The sequence below is a fragment of the Oryza brachyantha genome, chromosome 3 (genome assembly GCF_000231095.2).
Source record: "Oryza brachyantha chromosome 3, ObraRS2, whole genome shotgun sequence".
Taxonomy (NCBI): Eukaryota; Viridiplantae; Streptophyta; class Magnoliopsida; order Poales; family Poaceae; genus Oryza; species Oryza brachyantha.
Genome location: NC_023165.2, coordinates 2,014,665 through 2,035,988, shown reverse-complemented (window position 1 = coordinate 2,035,988; position 21,324 = coordinate 2,014,665). Strand labels below are relative to the sequence as shown.

Sequence of the window (21,324 nt, the reverse complement as noted above, 5' to 3'; positions counted from 1 at the left end):
CTAATCCGCGAGATAAATTTTTGAGCCTAATTAATCCATAATTAACAAATATTTACTGTAGTATCACATAGGCTAATTATGGATTAATTAGGCTTATTAGATTCGTCTCGTGAATTAGTCCAAGATTATACATTATTGCGTAAGTAATGGTCCTCTCAGCCTATCTACGCCTACTATCACTAATAATTCACTATCAGATCACTTGAGTCTTCAATTCACTAAGGGGGATTGTTTGCCTTATTCTGGGAAAAAGACAAACAATATATTTACACATGAAAAATAATTTATAATAAAGACTTCATATATGTGTTCTCTTAGCGATCTAAAGTCAAATGCTAAAAACAAACTAAGATAAAAAAAACTCCAAAATCTACTCTAAATTTAAGGTTAAAAATTCAAATTTTAACTTATAAGCATAAGTAGAAATGAAAAGATACACCCTCCTCTGTTAGCTTTGGGTTTAGGTTATAACCCAAAATTTAAATTTTTAACTTTAAATTTAAGGTTGATTTTGAGTTTTTTTATTCAAGTTTATTTTTTAGCTTTGTCTTTAGATCGCTACAAACATATATAAAAATTTTATTCGTAAATTATTTTTTATTTATAAATATATCATTTGTCTTTTTTTACCAGTAACCTTAAAAGATGACTCCCAATGGCTCTAATGTCACCCATGTGGCCATGCGCCACTTTTACCACCTCTGACCAAGGGCATTACTAGGCCTAGGGCAGTTATGGCTGGAGCCCTAGGCCTAGATCCATAATCCCTTTTAAATTATACTAGCTCCATTCTAAAATAAGATCATTTTTCAGTTGTTAGATATAATATTTTGACTCTTCGTCTTATTTGAAATTTTTTGCGAGTAATATTTTTATTGCTACAAGATGATAAAGCATGAATAGTACTTTATGCGTGACTATTTTTTAAAGTTTTTTATAATTTTTCAATAAGACGAATGGTCAAATTTTAGACACAGAAATCAAAAAATAAAATTATTATGGAACGGAGGTAGTACAAAATTAACATATAAATTTTAAAAATAGTTAATACCCCGTTAACTTAGCTCTATTCTTTAAATTTTCGCCCCTGCTCTTGACACCAGGAGATCAGCAGATGCCATTGTTAAGCCTGTCCACCACACCAACGCGGTGGTCCAATCCCAATCCAATCCAATGCGTGGGCACGCGCGCGGCAGCACGCATGCATGCAGGCACAGGCAAGCCGCGGCGCCGTCCGTGCATGTGACTGTTGCCGATGCCTCCGCCGCCGCCGCGCGCACTGTACTACTAGCACTAGCACACACATACAGTGCATCGACTACTATTGAAGTTTGCAAGGGACCGAGTACTTGTGACTGTACCTACAACCGCAAGCAGGCTACTATTCGGGGCCTTCGTGCCATGATTTTGCCGATCGATACGGCGCTCGCTACAGGACGCTAGCTAGCACTACTAGGCGGTGTACGTGCCGGTGTGTACTGTACTGTATGTACCGACGTGGCCCGGCTGCGCCTGCACGGACTAGGCGTTTTTAAGACCCGGCCGATGCAGGGGCTACTGGGTGGCCCAGATCATCACGTGCAGATGAATAGTACAGACTAAATGATTAGGTGCACAAGAAAATGGTTGATCATGTCGTATTAGCGAGCATCCTTATTTTTGCTTCGATTTATAAGGTAAAACTTGATTTTTTTAAAAAAAATAAGTTTAAATTTAGAGTTGATTATATGGTTTTTATTAGAGCTTATTTTTTTAGTCTTTTCTTTTATACTAATAAGAATATGTGTATAAAAATTTTATTTATAAATTAATTTTCGTTATAAATAAGTCGTATTGTATGTTTATAAAAAAACAAAAGATGACGTCCTAACTTTTCAGACAAAAAAAAACTAAGCATAGAGTACATAGGAAATGGTATTCAGCTCACGTTGCCACTCGGGCACTGGATCGAGCAAATGAAACGACAAGGATTGTTCTTTCTTTTCTTGTAGTTTTCAGCAGCTGGAATCCTGCAACTAGCTAGACGAACATTTGCACTTGGTTTTACGGATCAGATCTGCTGCAGCGTCTCCGAAGGAGATGGACGGCGTGCATAACGTGACAAACTACGGAGGAGGGACGTTGCGGTCCAAGAGTAGCGTATCATCGTATCGAATCTTTGGACACCTAAATAAAATATTAAACATATATGAATATTAAAACTAATGACATAGTTATAGAGAAAATCATGAGACGAATCTTTTAAGCCTAATTAGAACATGATTAGCCATAAGTGCTAAAAAACAACATATGCTAATGACGCAATTAGACTTAAAAGATTCGTCTCGTGATTTTCAGACGGAATCTAAAATTTATATTTTCATTCGTGTCCGGCAACTCTTTTCAATATAAGTCAAACATTTGACATGACTTTTTTACCAAAAATTTTTATCAACTAAACAAGGCCTCGCATGTAGCAGCTCGAAGGACAGCAGAAGGGCATGGAAAGATTCTTCAGTTTCAACTGGGCAACCAGGCCAGCAAAAGACAGCGGCGATCGATCTCATAAAAAATACTCGAGGTATCAAATCAGAGATTTACTTCTATAATTTCTTTTAAACTGCGAGATACTAGTGGTACTAATATTTCACTCGTGCCATCTACCTTATGACTAAGCTGATATCTCGAGGTACCATGCAATCGTGACCGTTTAGGTCTTGTTTAGATCCCAAAATTTTTTTGGCATAAACATCACATTGTATCTTTAGATACCTAAATAGAGCATTAAACATAGATAAAACGAAAAATTAATTGCATAATTATGGAATAAATCACGAGACGAATCTTTTTGAGCCTAATTAAGCCGTCATTACCCATAAGTGCTACATGTAACCTACATATGCAAATGATGGCTTAATTAGGCTTAAAAGATTCGTCTCACGATTTATTCCATAACTGTGTAATTAGTTTTTCATTTTATCTATATTTAATGCTCTATTTAGGTATCTAAAAATTCGATGTGATGTTTATGCCAAAAAAATTTGGGATCTAAATAAGGCCTTAATCTATCACCACCAACAGTCGGGATTTTAGTATCACCTTAGTTGTGAGGTGGATATCACGAGTAAGTATTTTAGTATCTCACGATACTGGTACCTCGTAATATAAAAGAAAGGATAAAAGTAAAGCTCTTGAATCTAACGGTGCACAAGTAAAAAACGTCAAGGTACCAAAACAAATCTCATCCCAAATTACTACTAGTGCTCTACTGCAACAGGTTCAGAGGCAGCTAGCTCATTCGGAGTAGTGATAACTGAGGATAAGAACGTCGTAACTGCACTGAACAGCGGCATGGTTTCGCCAGTGCTGGATGCTTCCACGATCCTGTATCCAACGGAAACAACAAAACGGGCATGGACAGCCACGAACACGCCAGAGCCTGTGCACAGCGGCATTTGGTTTGCTTGCCGATCTGGCCAGACGAGACGTCCGGCTGACAGGGGCTACCATATCAGCAACGGCAAAGCCAACGAGCAACGGATGATGTACTAATGTCTGGACGAAAATACAGTACTAATCAGTCGTTGCAATACGGACCGGTAATTTCATTATCAGCTGGGCCGGCGCCACTGATACTTTGGTCCTGTTTAGTTGCCAAATTTTGTTGACAAAAAAATCACGTCAAACGTTTTACTGAATGTTACAAGTGATTTTCGGACACAAATAAAAAAACAAATTTTAGATTTCAGCTGGAAACCGCAAGACGAATCTTTTGAGTCTAATTAATCCGTCATTAGCATATATTGGTTACTGTAGCGTGTACGACTAATCATGTCCTAATTAGACTTAAAAGATTTATCTCACGATTTTCCCTATAGCTGTGTAATTAGTTTTAATGTTCATGTATATTTAATATTTTATTTAAATGTCTAAAATTTGATATAATGTTTTTGAAAAAAGTTTTTTAAAGTTTTCGGACAGGTTATTTATGCCTCTCCCAGTCGTACTGCGCTGCAATGGGAGAAGAAAAAGAAAATGTTTGATAGCAAGCACTGCAGCTACCGACCGAAAACAACTGGTCAGAGGAAGACGCTGTTTGGATCAGGATTTTTTTAAGTCTATTGTCACATCGGATGTTTGAACGTTAATTAGAAGTATTAAATTTAGACTGATAACAAAACTAATTATATAAATAAATGCTATTTCATTAGACAAATTTTTTAAGCCTAATTAATCCACGATTAGCAAATGTTTACTGTAGCATCATATTCGCTAATCATGGACTAATTAGGCTCAATAGATTCGTCTTATGAAATAGTTCAGAATATGAGAGGATTTTATTAATAGCCTATATTTAATACTTCTAATTAGTATCCAAACATCTACAGGGACTAAAAAATAACACCCCCTAAGCATCCAATTAGCCATGTGCCTTGTGATGAAGGGAAGTGACAGTGTGAACAGTTTAAACGAGTAAACGGCTGAGAACAAGGGGCATTTTTCAGATTTTTTATGCAATTATTTCGTTAGAGGGACATTTTAATTTTTTTGCCACTCATAGAAATGACACCTAACATATTTGTCACTCGCTGTCTATGACATGTGGACCCTCATGTGTCTATATATTAGTGACAAATACGATAGCATTATTTCTAAGAGTGACAAAAAAAATTAATTATTCCTTCGCTTAGGAATGGACAAAACTTATCATCAAGGATACAGGTAGAGGTACTTATTTTAGGCTACGTTCTCCTGTTGATGTTGACGAAGGGTAAAAAGATGAGAACTTAATTATAGCTTCTCTCTGTTTCACAATATAAGACTTTATAGCCTTGTCTAAATTTATATGTATGATAATGAATCTAGGTATATATATATATAAATTATAAATATTCATCGATAGATGAATTTAGACGAGGCTAGAAAGTCTTATAATATGAAACAAAGGTAGTGTTTACTACTCTCTCCGTTTCACAATGTAAATCATTCTAGCATTGTCTAGATTCATATAGATGCTAATGAATCTAGACACATATATAAAGTATATATATTCATCCATCAATGAATTTAGGTAGAACCAAAAAGACTTACAATATGAAATGGAGGTAGTATAATATTGAAAATCTACTTTACAAATGTGGGACAATGAACTTTTATATAAAAACTTTACACGCATCGTCTAAGATTCAAGAAACATACGAGTAAAATTCAAGGAAAAAACTAAAAATAAGTTAGACTAATAACCATGAATGCTTCGTCGACATGGCTGGCTACTTGGCTTCTTCTACACATGCACCTAAAAGATTCAGAAAGTTGACAAGTAAATGTGCGCTAGAAGCTCCATGCTCATGGACCATGAGGTCCAGCGACCAGCTCTCGACAGATCAGTACAGTTCATCTAAAGGGGACCATAGCAAGCAATATCACCGAGCTGGCACACAAGTCGCAGTACTTAGAAAAAAAGCACTAGTCTAAAAGATACATTAATACTAAGCAAGGTGCAAATCATTATAAAAGCACATCTAGGAAGTTAGCCATTGGATCCATAAAAGAATTAAAGGATACTCACCACATCAACAAAAAGGCTATTATTCCCCGGGAATGTCAATGGACTTGGCTTCCTACCTGCTCATTTTTAATCAACAACCTCCTGAACGCAGCCATGCAAAGTTGCCCGGCTACAAGATTAACAAATGGAGAAGGCAGAGGAGGACAAAAGAATCAGTAAACAAAGGCCGTGTTCGACTAGGGGGCTAAGTTATCCTAGCCCCTTCGTTACACTTCCTAAACTGCTAAACGGTTTATTTTTTGCAAAAGTTTTTTCTATAAAAAAATTGTTTTAAAAAATCATATTAATCTATTTTATATTTTTTTAATAATTAATAACTAATTAATCATATACTAATTTATTATTACGTTTCGTGCTGGATAACTAACCCTTCCTCTGACCCAAAAGAACGCGGCCAAAGTGCGAAGGAAAGGTAATGCATTGGACTGTTGTAGGACTCCAAGGAAAGATGCACATGGCCACCCTCTTATTACACCTACACAATATTGCTTGGGAGTTATAAACAGTGGCAAACTCTAGGGAAAAAATGCAGTTTACCACAAAGGTTGCACACTTTTAGAGTCTCCTCCAGCTCTGGTCTCTGTTTTATCCCACCTCATCATCACACACAAAATTTCATGAATGTGGACACAAGATTCTGGAATGCAGCTGTATCACTTCATAGACGTTATTACTGTAGAATGTATCAATGGCAGTGACATTTAACAGAGTGGGGAACATCTCGAGAATAAAGAGAAGAAATGAGGGCAATATACACAAGAGTAAGAGCCCCAGGGGAGTGCACATGAGCCTGGCTCTCCACCAGATTGGAAATAAAAGTAATAGGTGGGCACCACAGGCAGGGAAAATAAAATGCAGCTTCAATGGCACCCAGCTAGTTCTGAAAATGCCTCCCCAACCAACTCGTCCAGGACATCCCTACATATCTCCTTGCTGATTTCATCCACCTCCAACCGTAGTGCTTCGGGCCATGACCTGCCTTGAATCTCCTTGTCGACAACCCAATCAGCTACTAGGCCCGCATTGTCCACAACATTGACCATATATTTATTGCCGGCGTCGTCGGAGAGCCAACCTTTCACTAACCTCCATACCTCATCTGCAACTAGCATGTGGCATGTGGCAACTCTCTGTGCATTGTTAACGTGTCGCTCCATGCAAGGGTAAGCGCCCCAAAGCTTGCTTTGGCCGATGTCTAGTAAGGCAGCATTGACGGAATCGATGAGGAGCCTCTGGTTTGACCGCCTTTCCCTGCACTTAGCATCTTCCACCTTACGTTCCAAGAACTGGTCAAGCACGGTGGCGCCCAGAGGGAAATCATGTGAATGCCACCGTACGAAAATGTTGCTGATCTTTTCATTGCCAAAGCCAGCTGAAGATATAATCTTTTCAATGAACTCATATTGATCTTGCTCACAGCTATCTCCTTTGGCTGAACATAATGTAGCCTCCTGTGAAGAATCATCCCATGATAAAGTCCGCGCAATTGATCCAATAGGAAGAGATCTCGAAAGAGGTTCTGCCAATGTTGAGTTTAACTTTTTAGAGAAGGACGCAACAAGTACTGTGGCGTGGCTTAATAAATGATTAAACACAAATTATTGGTGCTACAGCCTCATTTTCTGTCAGCAATAACAGCTCATAGTCATACCAGCTAGGGTTAATCATGAAGAGCAATAATGATAACTCATAATGGTTTACCTTGTTTAGCGGTAATTGCATTTTCGGATGAATTGGGTGTCTTCTCACTAGCATCCTCAAATGATGCATCGAGTACTGATGTAGGGCTGGGCTGATCATAGTGGGAGTTTCGGATCTCAAATGAGAGTGCTTTCTCAAGAGTAATTACTGGAGACTGCAAAAAACAACCAAACTAATACATATTTACCATACTTCAATTTGAACCATATGTGCAAGTAAATAAATAAACAAAGTAAATTACCTTAGATGAAGAAGAAGTTACTTCTAGTTCATTGACCGAAGCTACTGCGTGTGTAATATCGGACCTCTCTAAATTTTCTGAAGCAACATCCTCTTGTAAGCTATTCCATTCAGTCTGCGATACATCAGAGTTAACTGTTGATGCATTACTGGCCAATGGAACTCTGCTACCCAAGGCCCCCAAAGAGGATGGGGAAAGCTTATCGTTTCCAGATTTCTTGCGTTTTAGGAAGAAGCTTGAAATCTTTCCCTTGAGAGATGACTTGCCATTCTTAGGTTTGATCTCCTCCTTTGATGATGTGGGCTCCTCATGTTCAGGATTTGAGCATCCATCATCTAACTGCAGACTGTCAAAGGCTGCTGATGAGACTGGAACAGATTTTGACCTTGACATTTTCTTGAGGGTACTTTCTCCATCTCCATCAACAGAACATTTAGATGGTACTGTATGTCTTGGTTCATTGGTGCACAACTGATCGCTGGTATTAGTGACCGCTTGTTCAGCGGCCCCTTTTTTCTTCATATCTGACATGGCAAGCATTTCACCGAGTGTGCTCAAGCTCCTTCGCACTAGCACTTTTTCTTGGCTGATCTCATTAGAAGATACAATTGGCCACCTATCAGAGGTATGTTTCTTAGCCTCCCTAGTTACAAGTGATTCAGGAGAACAAGAGCCGAAGTAAGGGTTGCTAAATCGATAGATGTACTCCCAAGAATGGCGTGATGTTGGATGTCCAATTTCTGAGTCACTAATGCTACTACCATCTTCATCATATCCGTAGTATGCTCTATCTCTTATGAACATATTTGAGTGCATGCAATCCCGAAAAGATTCATCATGTTGATGGCACATGACCTGTGCTGACCAATTTATCTCATCACTCAAATGCCTTGATATAACAGGAGCTCCAGAATCATCCAGGTTGTCGTGCCCATTTTTTTGAAAATGCTCCATTGAAGTAATGGTAGAGCTAGGTTTTAAAACCACTATTCGCGTGTGCTGTGGAGGCCTTTGTGCTTTGACATGACCGCCAACAGAATTAGACCTCCTATGAATATTGCTTCTCTCAATTCTACTTCCATTGACTGTCTGCTCTTGCTGGTTTTTAATTTGCTTTTCACCTTTCATCTCCACTGATTTGGTGGGCTTCAACACAGTGATCCGCTTCCTCTGGGGTGATGTTGGTGCAGAATGAAATTCACTAGATTGTTTCGCAAAGAGCGAGTTAGGTTCCTCGAGAAATTTGAGAAACAAGTGTTTATTTGAATTCAGAACCTCGAGAGCTTCATGGAATTCCTTTGATTGGAGAAGATTCTTATGTGATGCTAGATGCTTTGCTTCGACAAACTTCTGGCGGACAAGATCCATTCTTTTCTTGTCATGATCTTCATGTGGTCTTCTTCTTTGTGGTAATTCATTGCTCAGATGTTCACTTCTTGGTGGTTGGTATCCAACTTCATAGACATCCTTATACTCCATATTTTCAACTAAGCATATGTGTTTGTCAAATGGCATTTGGTTGTTAACCCTTGCCAACATAGCAGAAAAATGGCCATCTGGAAATCTCCTCCTGTTGGAAGGTTGAACAGACTTAGGAAAGGCTGCATCATCATCAAGACCCATCAGCTTCTCTACAACACTAGTGGTCTTCTGATTTGTGTCCCCCTCCTTCGCCATTTCCTCCGCTATCAGCACTTTCATGGGTGTACCATTACCACACGATCTATCTGACGAGCTCCTTCGCATGCTGCGAGTCACCTACAAACATGGATCGTACAGTAATCAACACATTGCAAGTAATTGATAGCCAACACTTGATATACATTAGGTTGGTAAAATTATGACCTTACTGTCTTGAGATCAGCATACTCCTTCCGTTCTGATTGAGTTTCTCGCACCGAGGAACCTATGAGGAGAGTTGAGGATTCATAATTAGGATGACTCATACCTTCCTTACTAAAGAATCATCAGCAGATTTATTTTTTTTGTAACGAGAAAATCATCATGCTATTAATCATGTAAGGAAGTGCTCAAGCTAAAACATCATGCTTAGCTTGTTGGTTGGCTGCATAAACATACCATCTCTTGCGGCAACCCTCGCGCTGGCTCCGGCACTCAAATCAATCAGGTTGATCACTCTTTATTCATTCACACCACCACCACGGAAACAGCTGCAAGAACAAAAATTGCCTCCACTAGATCATGGCTAGAGCCTGGGGAAAAACAGAAACAGTAGCTGAAGCAAATTAGCAAAGAAAACAAACTGCTACATCTAGAACCAAGGCGAGAAGCCATAAAAATTTCAAAAAACAAAAGAATTGGAGATTCCTGTTGTATTGAATGCAAACACCCAGTAAATTGCGTATGACCCGAGCTAACGAGACGAAGGGAGAATTGGAAACACGAAGATACCATGCTGGTGTTTTCTGCCCCCGTGAACACGCCCGACCGAGGATGGAAAAAGGGCGGCATTTCTACCAAGAAGGGTGCAGAAGAGGAGGGATGCCAAGGTGGCAAGATCCCATTCCCCCCTTCACGCCAATTCGCTTCAATTCCGGGTGGAGGAATTAGATACCACAACCTCCCTGGGAGACGCAAACGACACAACATGGTGAGGAAAAGCGAGGGATCAAGGCAACCAACGGGGGCAGCCAGGCAAAGGGAACAACGGACCAGTCCGAGAATGTCGTGGCACGGCGGGGACGACGACGGTCGTGGCAGGCCGTGGTAGCGAGGGTTGAGGGGGCTTCCGGTCGCCAACGACCGCGGGGCCCCCCACCAGCGCTGCTGGGGGAGGTGGGGAGAGCGGGTGGGCGGGCGAGCGAAGGAGCGAGACGTCTCGTGGGGTGGGTGGGTGCGCGCATGCATGGGTTCTTGAGCTTTTGTATTGTAGTGGAGGAGCGAAAGCGAAAGGAGCCTGGTTGTTGGATTAACGGTGAGAGGTGATGATGGATCAAGATTAAAGATTAAAAATGAGCGTGGTAAAAATATACAAAATGCCCTCCATGACATGTGTAATCTAGTCTCTATGCATGTCTTCAGGATGCTGTAATTCTGAACATATCTCTATATATTGAATCCTGGACGTTTTGTTGTGTTCTGATTAGGCCATGTGGCACCTTCGGCTGCTGAGTTTGGCCTCAACGCAGGAGAAGGCGAGAAAGGCGCCAGCGAAATGGAAAGCGGGGCACCGAAGAAAGGGAAAGAGGGAGAGGGAGAAACTCGCCGCCGCGGGCCCCGACCCGTCGCTGCCAAGGTCGCCTGGCACGCCACACGCGCCACTACCCCCAAACTCCGCCGCCTGCTCTGCCGACATGACGCACCAGCCGCCGACGCTACCGCCCAATCGGCCTCCTCTGTTCAGCACCACCGGCGCACGTCGCGCCGCTGCCTCCGGCCGCCCTAGCCTCAGCCGAGCCTGCTGCTAGCCCCTCCTCACTCCCCTGTAACCTCCCTGGCCACTGCCCTCACCGAATCTCGCCGGAGCCATCGCCTCCATGGCAGCCGCCGCCGACCTGCATGAGCCACTACCGCTAGCCCTCCCGGCGCCATCCTGGACGGGCCGACCGAGGGTAATGAGACTCCCTCGGGTCCACGGTCCCGGAGCCGTCATCCCCTCGCCGCTCCACCACCACCCTCGCCGCCGGCCAGTGGGCACTGGCCACCGGACAATGAGAAAACGAAGGAAGAAGAAAGAAAGGAAGAGAGAGAGAGGAGGAGAAGGGAAAAAGGAAAGAGAAAGGAAGGAGAAAAAAGAGGAAGGAAAGAGAAGAGAAGAAAAAAGACAATAGAGAGGAAATAAATAATAAAAAGAGAAGAAGAAAATAAAATAATTGGAGTCCATCCTAATTTCTTTTTCCATTAAAAATAAATCCGAAAATTATCGTTTTCTCTAATTCAAATAATTCTCTAACCTTTCAACCTCATATCAATATCCGAAATTATATTTATTTAAAAATAAATTTAAATAAATTTATTTCCGCTGCCGACACCCGTTGCTGGGTCGCGCGCCACCCCTCGGCGCCGTGAGAGAGACGTACCACACAGTTAGAGTGTGTAACACTGAGAGACATAGGGAGAGAGAAGGTAGGTTTCTATTTGAGTGGGTTTTTATTATTGGGACTCCAATATTTTTAGGTTTTAAAGTTTAACATATATCCCACAAATAAATAATCACTATATTTGTATCTTCTTACAAAATAAAAAATAATCAAATTTACAAAGCTTTTAAAGTATATTTATTAAACTAGCAATATACTCGTGCTAATGCTACGGTGTCATAATATTTTCATTTATACATTATTCGATTTCGCTAGTTAAATTATTTTTAGGAAAATATGTCTAATTGCAACTTAATTCGATTCAAGTCATATATCAAACATACATGTGGTGATGTACGGTGATATTTGATAATAAAAATCAAATAATTGAAATAAAGTTTATGTTTTAGACATTGCACATTTTTATTTATCCATAGTCATAATCAACCGAATAAATTTCATGGTCATATGTACCATCCATCATGCTATTAATTTAAAGGTCTACGTTGACCATTCATGTGATACATATTGATATAAAAAATTATTTATAAATTTGATTCAATATTAATAAAGGGGCTATAGGAATGACGTATAACATACGAAGATTCAAAATTCAACACTATAATATAAATAAATAATATATGTGTGTTCATAATTGGAGACCAACAACCACTTAAACTCATATATATTACATGATACATGCACATATATGTTAAGTAAATAATTTAATTTGGACCCAAACAAATTGTTTATTTATTTTACGAATAACTTATGGTATTATATATTTTCAATAGAATTTGAAAAAATGCAAGTAGTCAACTATAGATACGAAATTTGATGGCGCCTAAAAACCGGACAGAGCTATACAAATTCTACTGTGTCAAAAAATAGCTCCCAAAATTACCTATGGGTCAATCTGAACACACACATATTTATAAGTTAAATAATATATGTACATATATATTAAAAAATATTTTATACTCGTTCCTTTTCAATTTGACACCATTGATTTATTCGTGTTGAAATATTCATATAAAAAATACCGAGAGAGTGTTACAAATACCACCATATGAAATAAATCTCTCGTTATTTCATGTTGCCAACCTGATCGTATATCAAATATTAGATTATATATATATATATACATTAATTAGTATCCAGTATAATTTTATTTAACGTCGTTGATTTAGAGGTGTACGGTTAACCATTCGTGTTGATATATATACTATAAAAATTACTTATTTAGCAATTTAACCATGCATGATGCATAGGGGTGGACAGGAAGCTTGTGGCTCGTTAGCTTGCTTGACTCGTGACAGCTCGACTCGACTCGTTTTATTTTTCTAACGAGCCGAATATTTTAGCTATGGCTCACGAGCCTTAACGAGCCAAAGCACAAACTACAGCAGCCCATAGATAATAGGCCAAAGGCCTATGGGCCATGGCCCAATAAAGAACCCTAGGCAATAAGCAAGCAACATGCAGCATTGCAGCAGCCAGTAGCCGTACTTCCAGTCTTCCACCGCCGCCGCATATACCAGCACAAGTGCTGAAGTGCACGACACTACCACCTGAACTCTCTTGGCGTTCGGCAAGACGGCGACCAGGAGGTCGAGGACGAGGCGACGGGCGGCGGCCAGGCCCCAGCTCCGCCGCCGGCGCGCCGCCTCCCCGTCGGCTCTCCCACCGCCGTCGCCCGCCTGGCCGCCTCCCATCCCAGCGAGCCGATGGCCATCCGCTCCCTCCACCACCGGCCAGGCCACCTCACGCCGCTCTGCCGCCGGTCTCCGCCGCCTCGCGTCGCTCCACTGACAGCCGCTGCCTGAGGTTCTCCGCCATGGCCGCCACCTCACGTTGCTCCACCGACGACCGCCGCCCCGAGCTCCTTCGCTGTAGCAGCCGCCTCACGCCACTCCGCCACCGGTCATCGCCCCGAGCTTCTCCGTCGCGGCTACCGCCTCGCCTCGCGCTGCCAGCCGCCACCCCGAGCTCCTCCCCCGTGGCCACCGCCACCCGGAGCTCGTCCGCCGTGGAGCCAGCTCGAGCTTTCCACCGAGTAAGCCGAGCTGACTTTTTAGCTCTTATTAGGATTAACGAGCTGAGCCGGCTCGTTAAACTATATGGTATCAATTCCATATATGATCTAAGCCGTTCGCGTTTTGTTGCAGATGATTTTATTCGTCGGATTTATCTAATGAATCATGAGTCTTAAAAATATACAACCTTCATACACCATGCCTGCACCAATATCAGCGTAAAAATTACTACATTTTGTATACTTATGTCACTTAAATACTATCAATAAAAACAAGAGAAGTTTGCTAATTCTACAAAAGCACCCACATATTTAAAAAAACTACATATATATTGATAAGATAACGAAAGAAATTACAAAATCATTTGCACATCCTCTTTGCAAGCTCTAAAATCTTACATTTCTGTCCTTCAACATCTAAGTCTTACATATAGGCGCTTTTGTCTCTTCCAGAAATTTTTTGTATTAGACAAATGGTCAAATATTATAACTAAAAGGTTCAAACATCTTACATTATGAAATGGATGGAATACATTTTAAGACAAGCAAACACTACAAAAGTGCTTGGGCTATAGAAAGCACTTAGTTTTATAAACATATAGATATATATTGTAAACATGGATAGTACAAAATAGAAAATTGAGTACATTAAATTCTCTTTAATTCAATAATTATGTACGAAAGTAATGCACATCATTTGTTAATAAATAGGCCCAATAAGTAAGTTATCCATCTAAATGATTACATAACATACTTTCATAAAAGCAAAAATATTTTCCATTCCTTCCAAACAATGCCTTTTCAACTATTGTTGTTTCCTCTTTAGAATTTACCATTTGCAATGCACAAAGCCGAGATCTAAAAGTCCTTAAACATATTCATTACGTTCATAATAGTCCAAAAGATATGAAAAGAATGCGCTATTTTTTTATTTAAAATTATTGATAATAGTCCATATTTATAGTTACAACCGTTAAGAATATAGTTACGCACGGCAAGGCCGTGCGATCTTTCTAGTTGTTCTAAAACGGTATACCGTTCTAAAGCCCTTTTTATAACAGAGAAACTACACAATGAACTTCTAACTCTTCTTGCACTAGCTTCAACGCCACCTCTTCGTGTTCCTTTGTAGCCGACGCTCTCCTACGCACTCGCTCACGTCCTCTGTGTTGCCTCACAATGATGATATCAGATGATACCAATTGATAGTCTGGTACTAACTAGCATCATCTAGTCTAGTTTATAATTTATTCTATTTCGACATGATTTCGTTGTCTAGTCGACCTGTTATTGATTTAGATATGATAAATTTATGTGAGATTTGGATAAGATAGGGTTCTATAAAACTATTTGACCATAAAGCATGGAGCTACTATGTGATAATCTAGAGTTTTCAGCAACTCTTCAAGGTGATCATACCCAAAATGCCCTCCATGACATGTGTCCATGCAGGTTCTTTCAGGTTGCGGTAACTTTCCAGCATTTCGTTGTTATTCGGTTATAAGATGGTGTAGTGTGATTTTCGGGCGTAAGGAATGGTATTAATCATAGTCATACCAGCTAGGGTTAATCATCAAGAGCAATAATGATAACTCATAATGGTTTACCTTATTTAGCGATAATTGCATTTTCGGATGAATTGGGTGACTTCTCACTAGCATCCTCAAATGATGCATCGAGTACTAATGTAGGGCTGGGCTAATCAAAGTGGGAGTTTCGGATCTCAAATGAGAGTGCTTTCTCAAGAGTAATTACTGGAGACTGCAAAAAACAACCAAAATAATACATATTTACCATACTTCAATTTGAACCATATGTGCAAGTAAATAAATAAATAAAGTAAATTACCTTAGATGAAGAAGAAGTAACTTCTAGTTCATTGACCGGAGCTACTGCGTGTGTAATATCAGACTTCTCTAAATTTTCTGAAGCAACATCCTTTTGTAAGCTAGTCTATTCAGTCTGCGATACATCAGAGTTAACTGTTGATGCATTACTGACCAATGGAACTCTGCTACCCAAGGCCCCCAAAGGGGATGGGGAAAGCTTATCTTTTCCAGATTTCTTGCGTTTTAGGAAGAAGCTTGAAATCTTTCCCTTGAGAGATGACTAGACATTCTTAGGTTTGATCTCCTCCTTTGATGATGTGGGCTCCTCATGTTCAGGATTTGAGCATCCATCATCTAACCGCAGACTGTCAAAGGCTGCTGATGAGACTGGAACAGATTTTGACCTTGACATTTTCTTGAGGGTACTTTCTCCGTCTCCATCAACAGAACATTTACATGATACTGCAAGTCTTGGTTCATTGGTGCATAACTGATCGCTGGTATCTGTGACCGCTTGTTCAGTGGTCTCTTTTTTCTTCATATCTGACATGGCAAACATTTCACCGAGTGTGCTCAAGCTCCTTCGCACTAGCTCCTTTTCTTGGTTGATCTCATTAGAAGATACAATTGGCCACCTATCAGAGGTATGTTTCTTAGCCTCCCTAGTTACAAGTGATTCAGGAGAACAAGAAGCATGGCTTAAAGAAGAGCTGAAGTAAGGGTTGCTAAACCGGTAGATGTACTCCCAAGAATGGCATGATGTTGGACTTCCAATTTCTGAGTCACTAAAGCTACTACCCTCTTCATCATATCCGTAGTATGCTCTATCTCTTATGAACATATTTGAGTGCATGCAATCCCAAAAAGATTGATCATGTTGATGGCACATGACCTGTGCTGACCAATTTATCTCATCACTCAAATGCCTTGATATAACAGGAGCTCCAGAATCATCCAGGTTGTCATGCCCATTTTTCTAAAAATGCTCCACTAAAGTAATGGCAGAGCTAGGTTTTAAAACCACTATTCGCGTGTGCTATGGAGGCCTTTCTGATTTGACTTGACCGCCAAAAGAAGTAGACCTCCTATGAATATTGCTTCTCTCTATTATACTTCCATTGACTGTCTGGTCTTGCTGGTTTTTTATTTCCTTTTCACCTTTCATCTCCACTAATTTGGTGGGCTTCAACACAGTGATGCGCTTCCTCTGTGGTGATGTTGGTGCAGAATGAAATTCACCAGATTGTTTCACAAAGAGCGAGTTAGGTTCCTCGAGAAATTTGAGAAACAAGTGTTTATTTGAATTCAGAACCTCGAGAGCTTCATGGGATTCCTTTGATTGGAGAAGATTCTCATGTGATGCTAGATGCTTTGCTTCAACGAACTTCTGGCGGACAAGATCCATTCGTTTTTGTCATGATCTTCATGTGGTCTTCTTCTTTGTGGGAATTCATTGCTCAGATGTTCACTTCTTGGTGGTTGGTATCCAACTTCATAGACATCCTTATACTCCATATTTTGAACTAAGCATGTGTGCTTATCAAATAACATTTGGCTGTTAACCCTTGCCAACATGGCAGACAGATGGCCATCTGGAAATCCCCTCCTGTTGGAAGGTTGAACAGACTTAGGAAAGGTTGCACCGTCATCAAGACCCATCAGCTTTGCTACAACACTAGTGGTCTTCTTATTTGTGTCCCCCTCCTTCGTCATTTCCTGCGCTATCTGCACTTTCATAGGTGTACCATTACCGCATGATCTATCTGACGAGCTCCTTCGCATGCCGCCAGTCACCTACAACCAAGGATCATACAGTAATCAACACATTGCAAGTAATTGATAGCCGACACTTGATAAACATATGGTTGGTAAAAATATAAGCTTACTGTCTTGAGATCAGCATACTCCTTCCATTCCGATTGAGTTTCTCGCACCGGGGAACCTAGAGTTGAGGATCCATAAATTAGGATGACTCGTACCTTCCTAACTAAAGAATCATCAGCAGATTTTTTTTGTAACGAGAAAATCATCACGCTGTTAATCATGTAAGCAAGTGCTCAAGCTAAAACATCATGCCTAGCTTGTTGGTTGGCTGCATAAACATACCATCTCTTGTGGCAACCCTGGCGCTGGCTCTGACACTCAAATTAGTTATGTTGATCATTCTTTGTTCATTCACACCACCACCACGGAAACAGCTGCAAGAATGAAAATTGCCTCCACTAGATCATGGCTAGAGCCTGGGGAAAACAAAAACAAATGCTGAAGCAAATTAGCAAAGAAAACAAACTGTTACATCTAGAACCAAGGCGAGAAGCCACAGAAATTTCAAAAAAACAAAAGAATTGGAGATTTCTGTCAGATTGAATGCTAATGCCCACTAAATTGTGTATGACTCAAGCTAACGAGACAAAGGGAGAATTGGAAACACGAAGATACCATGTTGGTGTTTTCTGCTCAGTACCCCGTGAACATGCCCGAACAAGGACGGAAAAAAGGTGGCATTTCTACCAAAAAGGGCACAGAAGAGGAGGGGTGCCAAGGTGGCAATATCCCATTCCCCCTTCGCACCAATTCGCTTCAATTCCGGGTGGAGGAATGAGAGACCACAACCCCTCGGGAGATGCAAACGACACAGCACGGCAAGGAAAAGCGCGGGATCAAGGCAACCAATGGGGGCACCCAGGCGAAGGGAACAACGGACCAGTCCGAGAATGTCGCAGCGTGGCGGGGACGACGACGGTCGCCGCGGCGGCGAGGGCGGAGGGGCTTTCGGTCACCGGCGACCGCGGGGCCCCCCACCAGCGCTACTGGGGAGAGGTGGGGGAGAGCGAGCGGGCGGGCCAGCGAAGGAGCGAGACGTCTTGTGGGGTGGGTGGGTGCGCTCATGTGTGGGTTCTTGAGCTTTTTTATTGTAGTGGAGGAGCGAAAGCGAAAGGAGTCTGGTTGTTGGATTAACGGTGAGAGGTGGATGATTGATCAAGATTAAAGATTAAAGACGAGCGTGGTAAAAATATCCAAAATGTCCTCTATGACATGTGTAATCTAGTCTTCCCTTCAGGTTGCTGTAATTCTGAGCACATAGTTCTGAAACGGTATACGTGCCTCTCTATAACCGAAAAACTATACAACGAATTCCCACCACGTACGGGAGTCTTTTGGCTCTGGCTCCTGCGCCGCTTCTTTGCATGCACAGCGTTGCTTCTTCGTGCTCCTTTGCCGCCGGCACTTTCCTCCACACTAGCTTGCGTCCTCTGTGATGTCTCGCAGTAACGATATTATATGATAGTTGGTATCTGTTCCATTTTAACGGGATTTTGTTCTATAGTCGTCTTGTAATTAATTTAGATATGATAAATTAATGTAAGATTTGGATAAGGTGAGGTTCTATAAAACCATTTGACTATATAGCATGGAGTTACTATGTGATAATCCAGAGTTTTTAAGACTCTTTAGGGTAAACATACCCAAAATGCCCTTCATGACTTGTGTCCATGCATTTTTTTTTAGGTTACGATAACTTTCGAACATATCGTTGTTATTTGGTTATAAGATGGTGTAGTGTGATTTTCAGGTGTAAGGAATGGTATTAAATGCAGTCACTGTGAACTTAGCTGAACAGTGCAGGTAACGTGTCCATGTCGATCGAACGAACATACGGGGACAAGGATCGTTGAGGAATGCTGCTGATCTGAAACAGGACATTATGGGAGCAAAGCCATGTAGTTGTAGGAGTACTAGAAACTTGTTAAGTTCAGGAGGTATCAACATCAGGCCTTCCTATGCAACCCCTGGTTACAAACTAACAATTACAATTCATGGTGCAAATCCAAGGAAATCTTCAAGCACTCTAGGCTAGAGCACGAAATGAATCATGAACATCATACACAGCTCATAGAAACACACGTATTGCTTCTCTGATGAACACTAGAGCTAGATAACGAGCCAGCTTGGCTCGGCTCGGCTCGGTCCAGCTCGTTAAGATAACGAGCTGGCTCGGCTCGGCTCGTTATCGTAACGAGCTAAAAACCCAGTTCGGTTCGGCTCGTTATAAAGCTCGAGCTGGTTTGTTAGGCTCGTGAGCCATGCATAAAAAGTTAACCTAAATAATTTTTCAATAGGTTATACAAGAAAATTTTCATTTCAAACATGCAAATCATATGAAATTATATTTAAATATTAAAGTTTGAACCAACAAATCACATAGTAAACTTATGAAGTACTAAACACATGCATTCCAGAGTAAAATTAATGAACGTCGGTGAATCTTGTGTCTTTGATCTAGCTCGTTAGGCTCATGAGCAGCTCACGAGCCAGCTCGAGCTGGCTCGTTATCTCTAACGAGCTAAAATGCTAGCTCGGCTCGTTTGAAAAACGAAACGAGCCGAGTCGAGCCGAGCGGAGTTTGTCACGAGTTGAGCGAGCTAACGAGTCACGGGCTTTTTGTCCACCCCTAATAATCACCGCATCCATGTCCCGCATTCTCGGGCAGCTCAGCCCATATCCGTTTAGTTCTAATTTTTTTTCCTAAAACATCACATCGAATCTTTTAACATCTAAATGGAGTATTAAATATAGATAAATAAAAACTAATTGCATAATTAGGGGAAAAATCGTGAGAGGAATCTTTTGAGCCTAATTAGTCCATGATTAGCCATAAGTGCTATATTAACCCACATGTGCTAATGACAGCGCAGTTTCTAGGTGGGCTATGAAATTCAAATTTGTATTCATGTCCGTACATTTTTTTCGATATACGATCAAACGTTCAACATGATAAAAAAAAAGTTATTTCCACAAACTAAACAGTCACTCAGCTTGCCATGGGGGGCGTTTCGTTTTTTTTCTGTGGCCTGCCTGTCCTAGAGACAGGTTCTTGCCTTTTCGTTTGTGCGGCTGCCACTCCGGCTTTCCTGTCTTCTAGTACCGTGCTGTGACGGCTTATGCAAACTTGCAAAGAGGCCATCTTTTTATTAGAGCACGTATAATAACAGGTTATAAGTTGACTAAATGCTTATGTGGAGGAGGGAGGGGAGGAAAGAGAGGAGTAGTGGAATGTAATCTTATTCTAACTTGGACACAATAAACAAGAAATTATGTGAGAGTGACATATGAATTCTGCATTAATAATAAAGAGCTAACTACTGTATAGGTAGGCTAAAAAAAACTATAAATAACCTTATAGCCAGCTTGGTGGCTATATTATTAGCCTCCCTCCTACAGAGTACCCCCGCACTGTCACCGCACTGGTAGAGATCGGTCACCTTTTTTGGTCCCTCTCTTTCTCTCTACCCTAGACAGTGATGGCAGATGCAAATGCATGAGAGTAGGTAAAGTAGCAGACTAAAAGCCAGCTATAATCATATTTTAAAGAGATAAGAGGAGAGAGAAGAGAGGTGGACTACTAATTTATAGCCAGCTACACGCGGACTCCAAGACACAATGTGTGTATGACATATGAGACCATATACTAATGTTTTGTAGTTAACTATTATATAAATTAGCTATTAGATTGACTATAGATAAATTGGAGCCAGTAGTTGACTATACTATTGAACTTGCTCTAAGCTTTGGAAGCCAAGACGGGGGCCATCATTGCCTGCAGCACTTCAGCCGTTGGACAGCATGGCTTGGCCGTGCCTGCGCTGTGCAGCCTGTGCTCACTGCTGCGTGCAGGACTGCAGGGTAGGCGCGGCTGCAGAGTCAATGCATTGGTTGGGTTCTGGTTGGGCTTTGCTACACATGTAACACATAGGTACCGGCTGCTGGTCCTGGACCTTGCTTGCCTCTGCTTAGCCCGGTCCAAAACAGAGCTATGGAGGCCAAGCCCAATACCTGTAGGCTTGTAGCTCATGTCAAACTGTGAATCGACACATGTACCAGGTCTCATACATCGCATGAAACCTCTGAAATCTTATTGCTGACGAGTT

General features: G+C 41.1%; 1 protein-coding gene across 1 annotated transcript; it reads right to left on the bottom strand.

Moving 5' to 3' along the window:
* Positions 1 to 6,183: 6,183 nt before the first annotated feature.
* Positions 6,184 to 10,806, bottom strand: LOC102706550. The gene is made up of 6 exons (XM_015834275.2): positions 10,610 to 10,806; positions 9,570 to 9,628; positions 9,341 to 9,396; positions 7,491 to 9,248; positions 7,250 to 7,403; positions 6,184 to 7,067 (listed from the first exon to the last, which is right to left on the bottom strand). The coding sequence occupies exons 1-6, from the start codon at positions 10,804 to 10,806 to the stop codon at positions 6,409 to 6,411; spliced, it is 2,883 nt and encodes a 960-aa protein (XP_015689761.2). The 3' UTR covers positions 6,184 to 6,408.
* Positions 10,807 to 21,324: the final 10,518 nt, after the last annotated feature.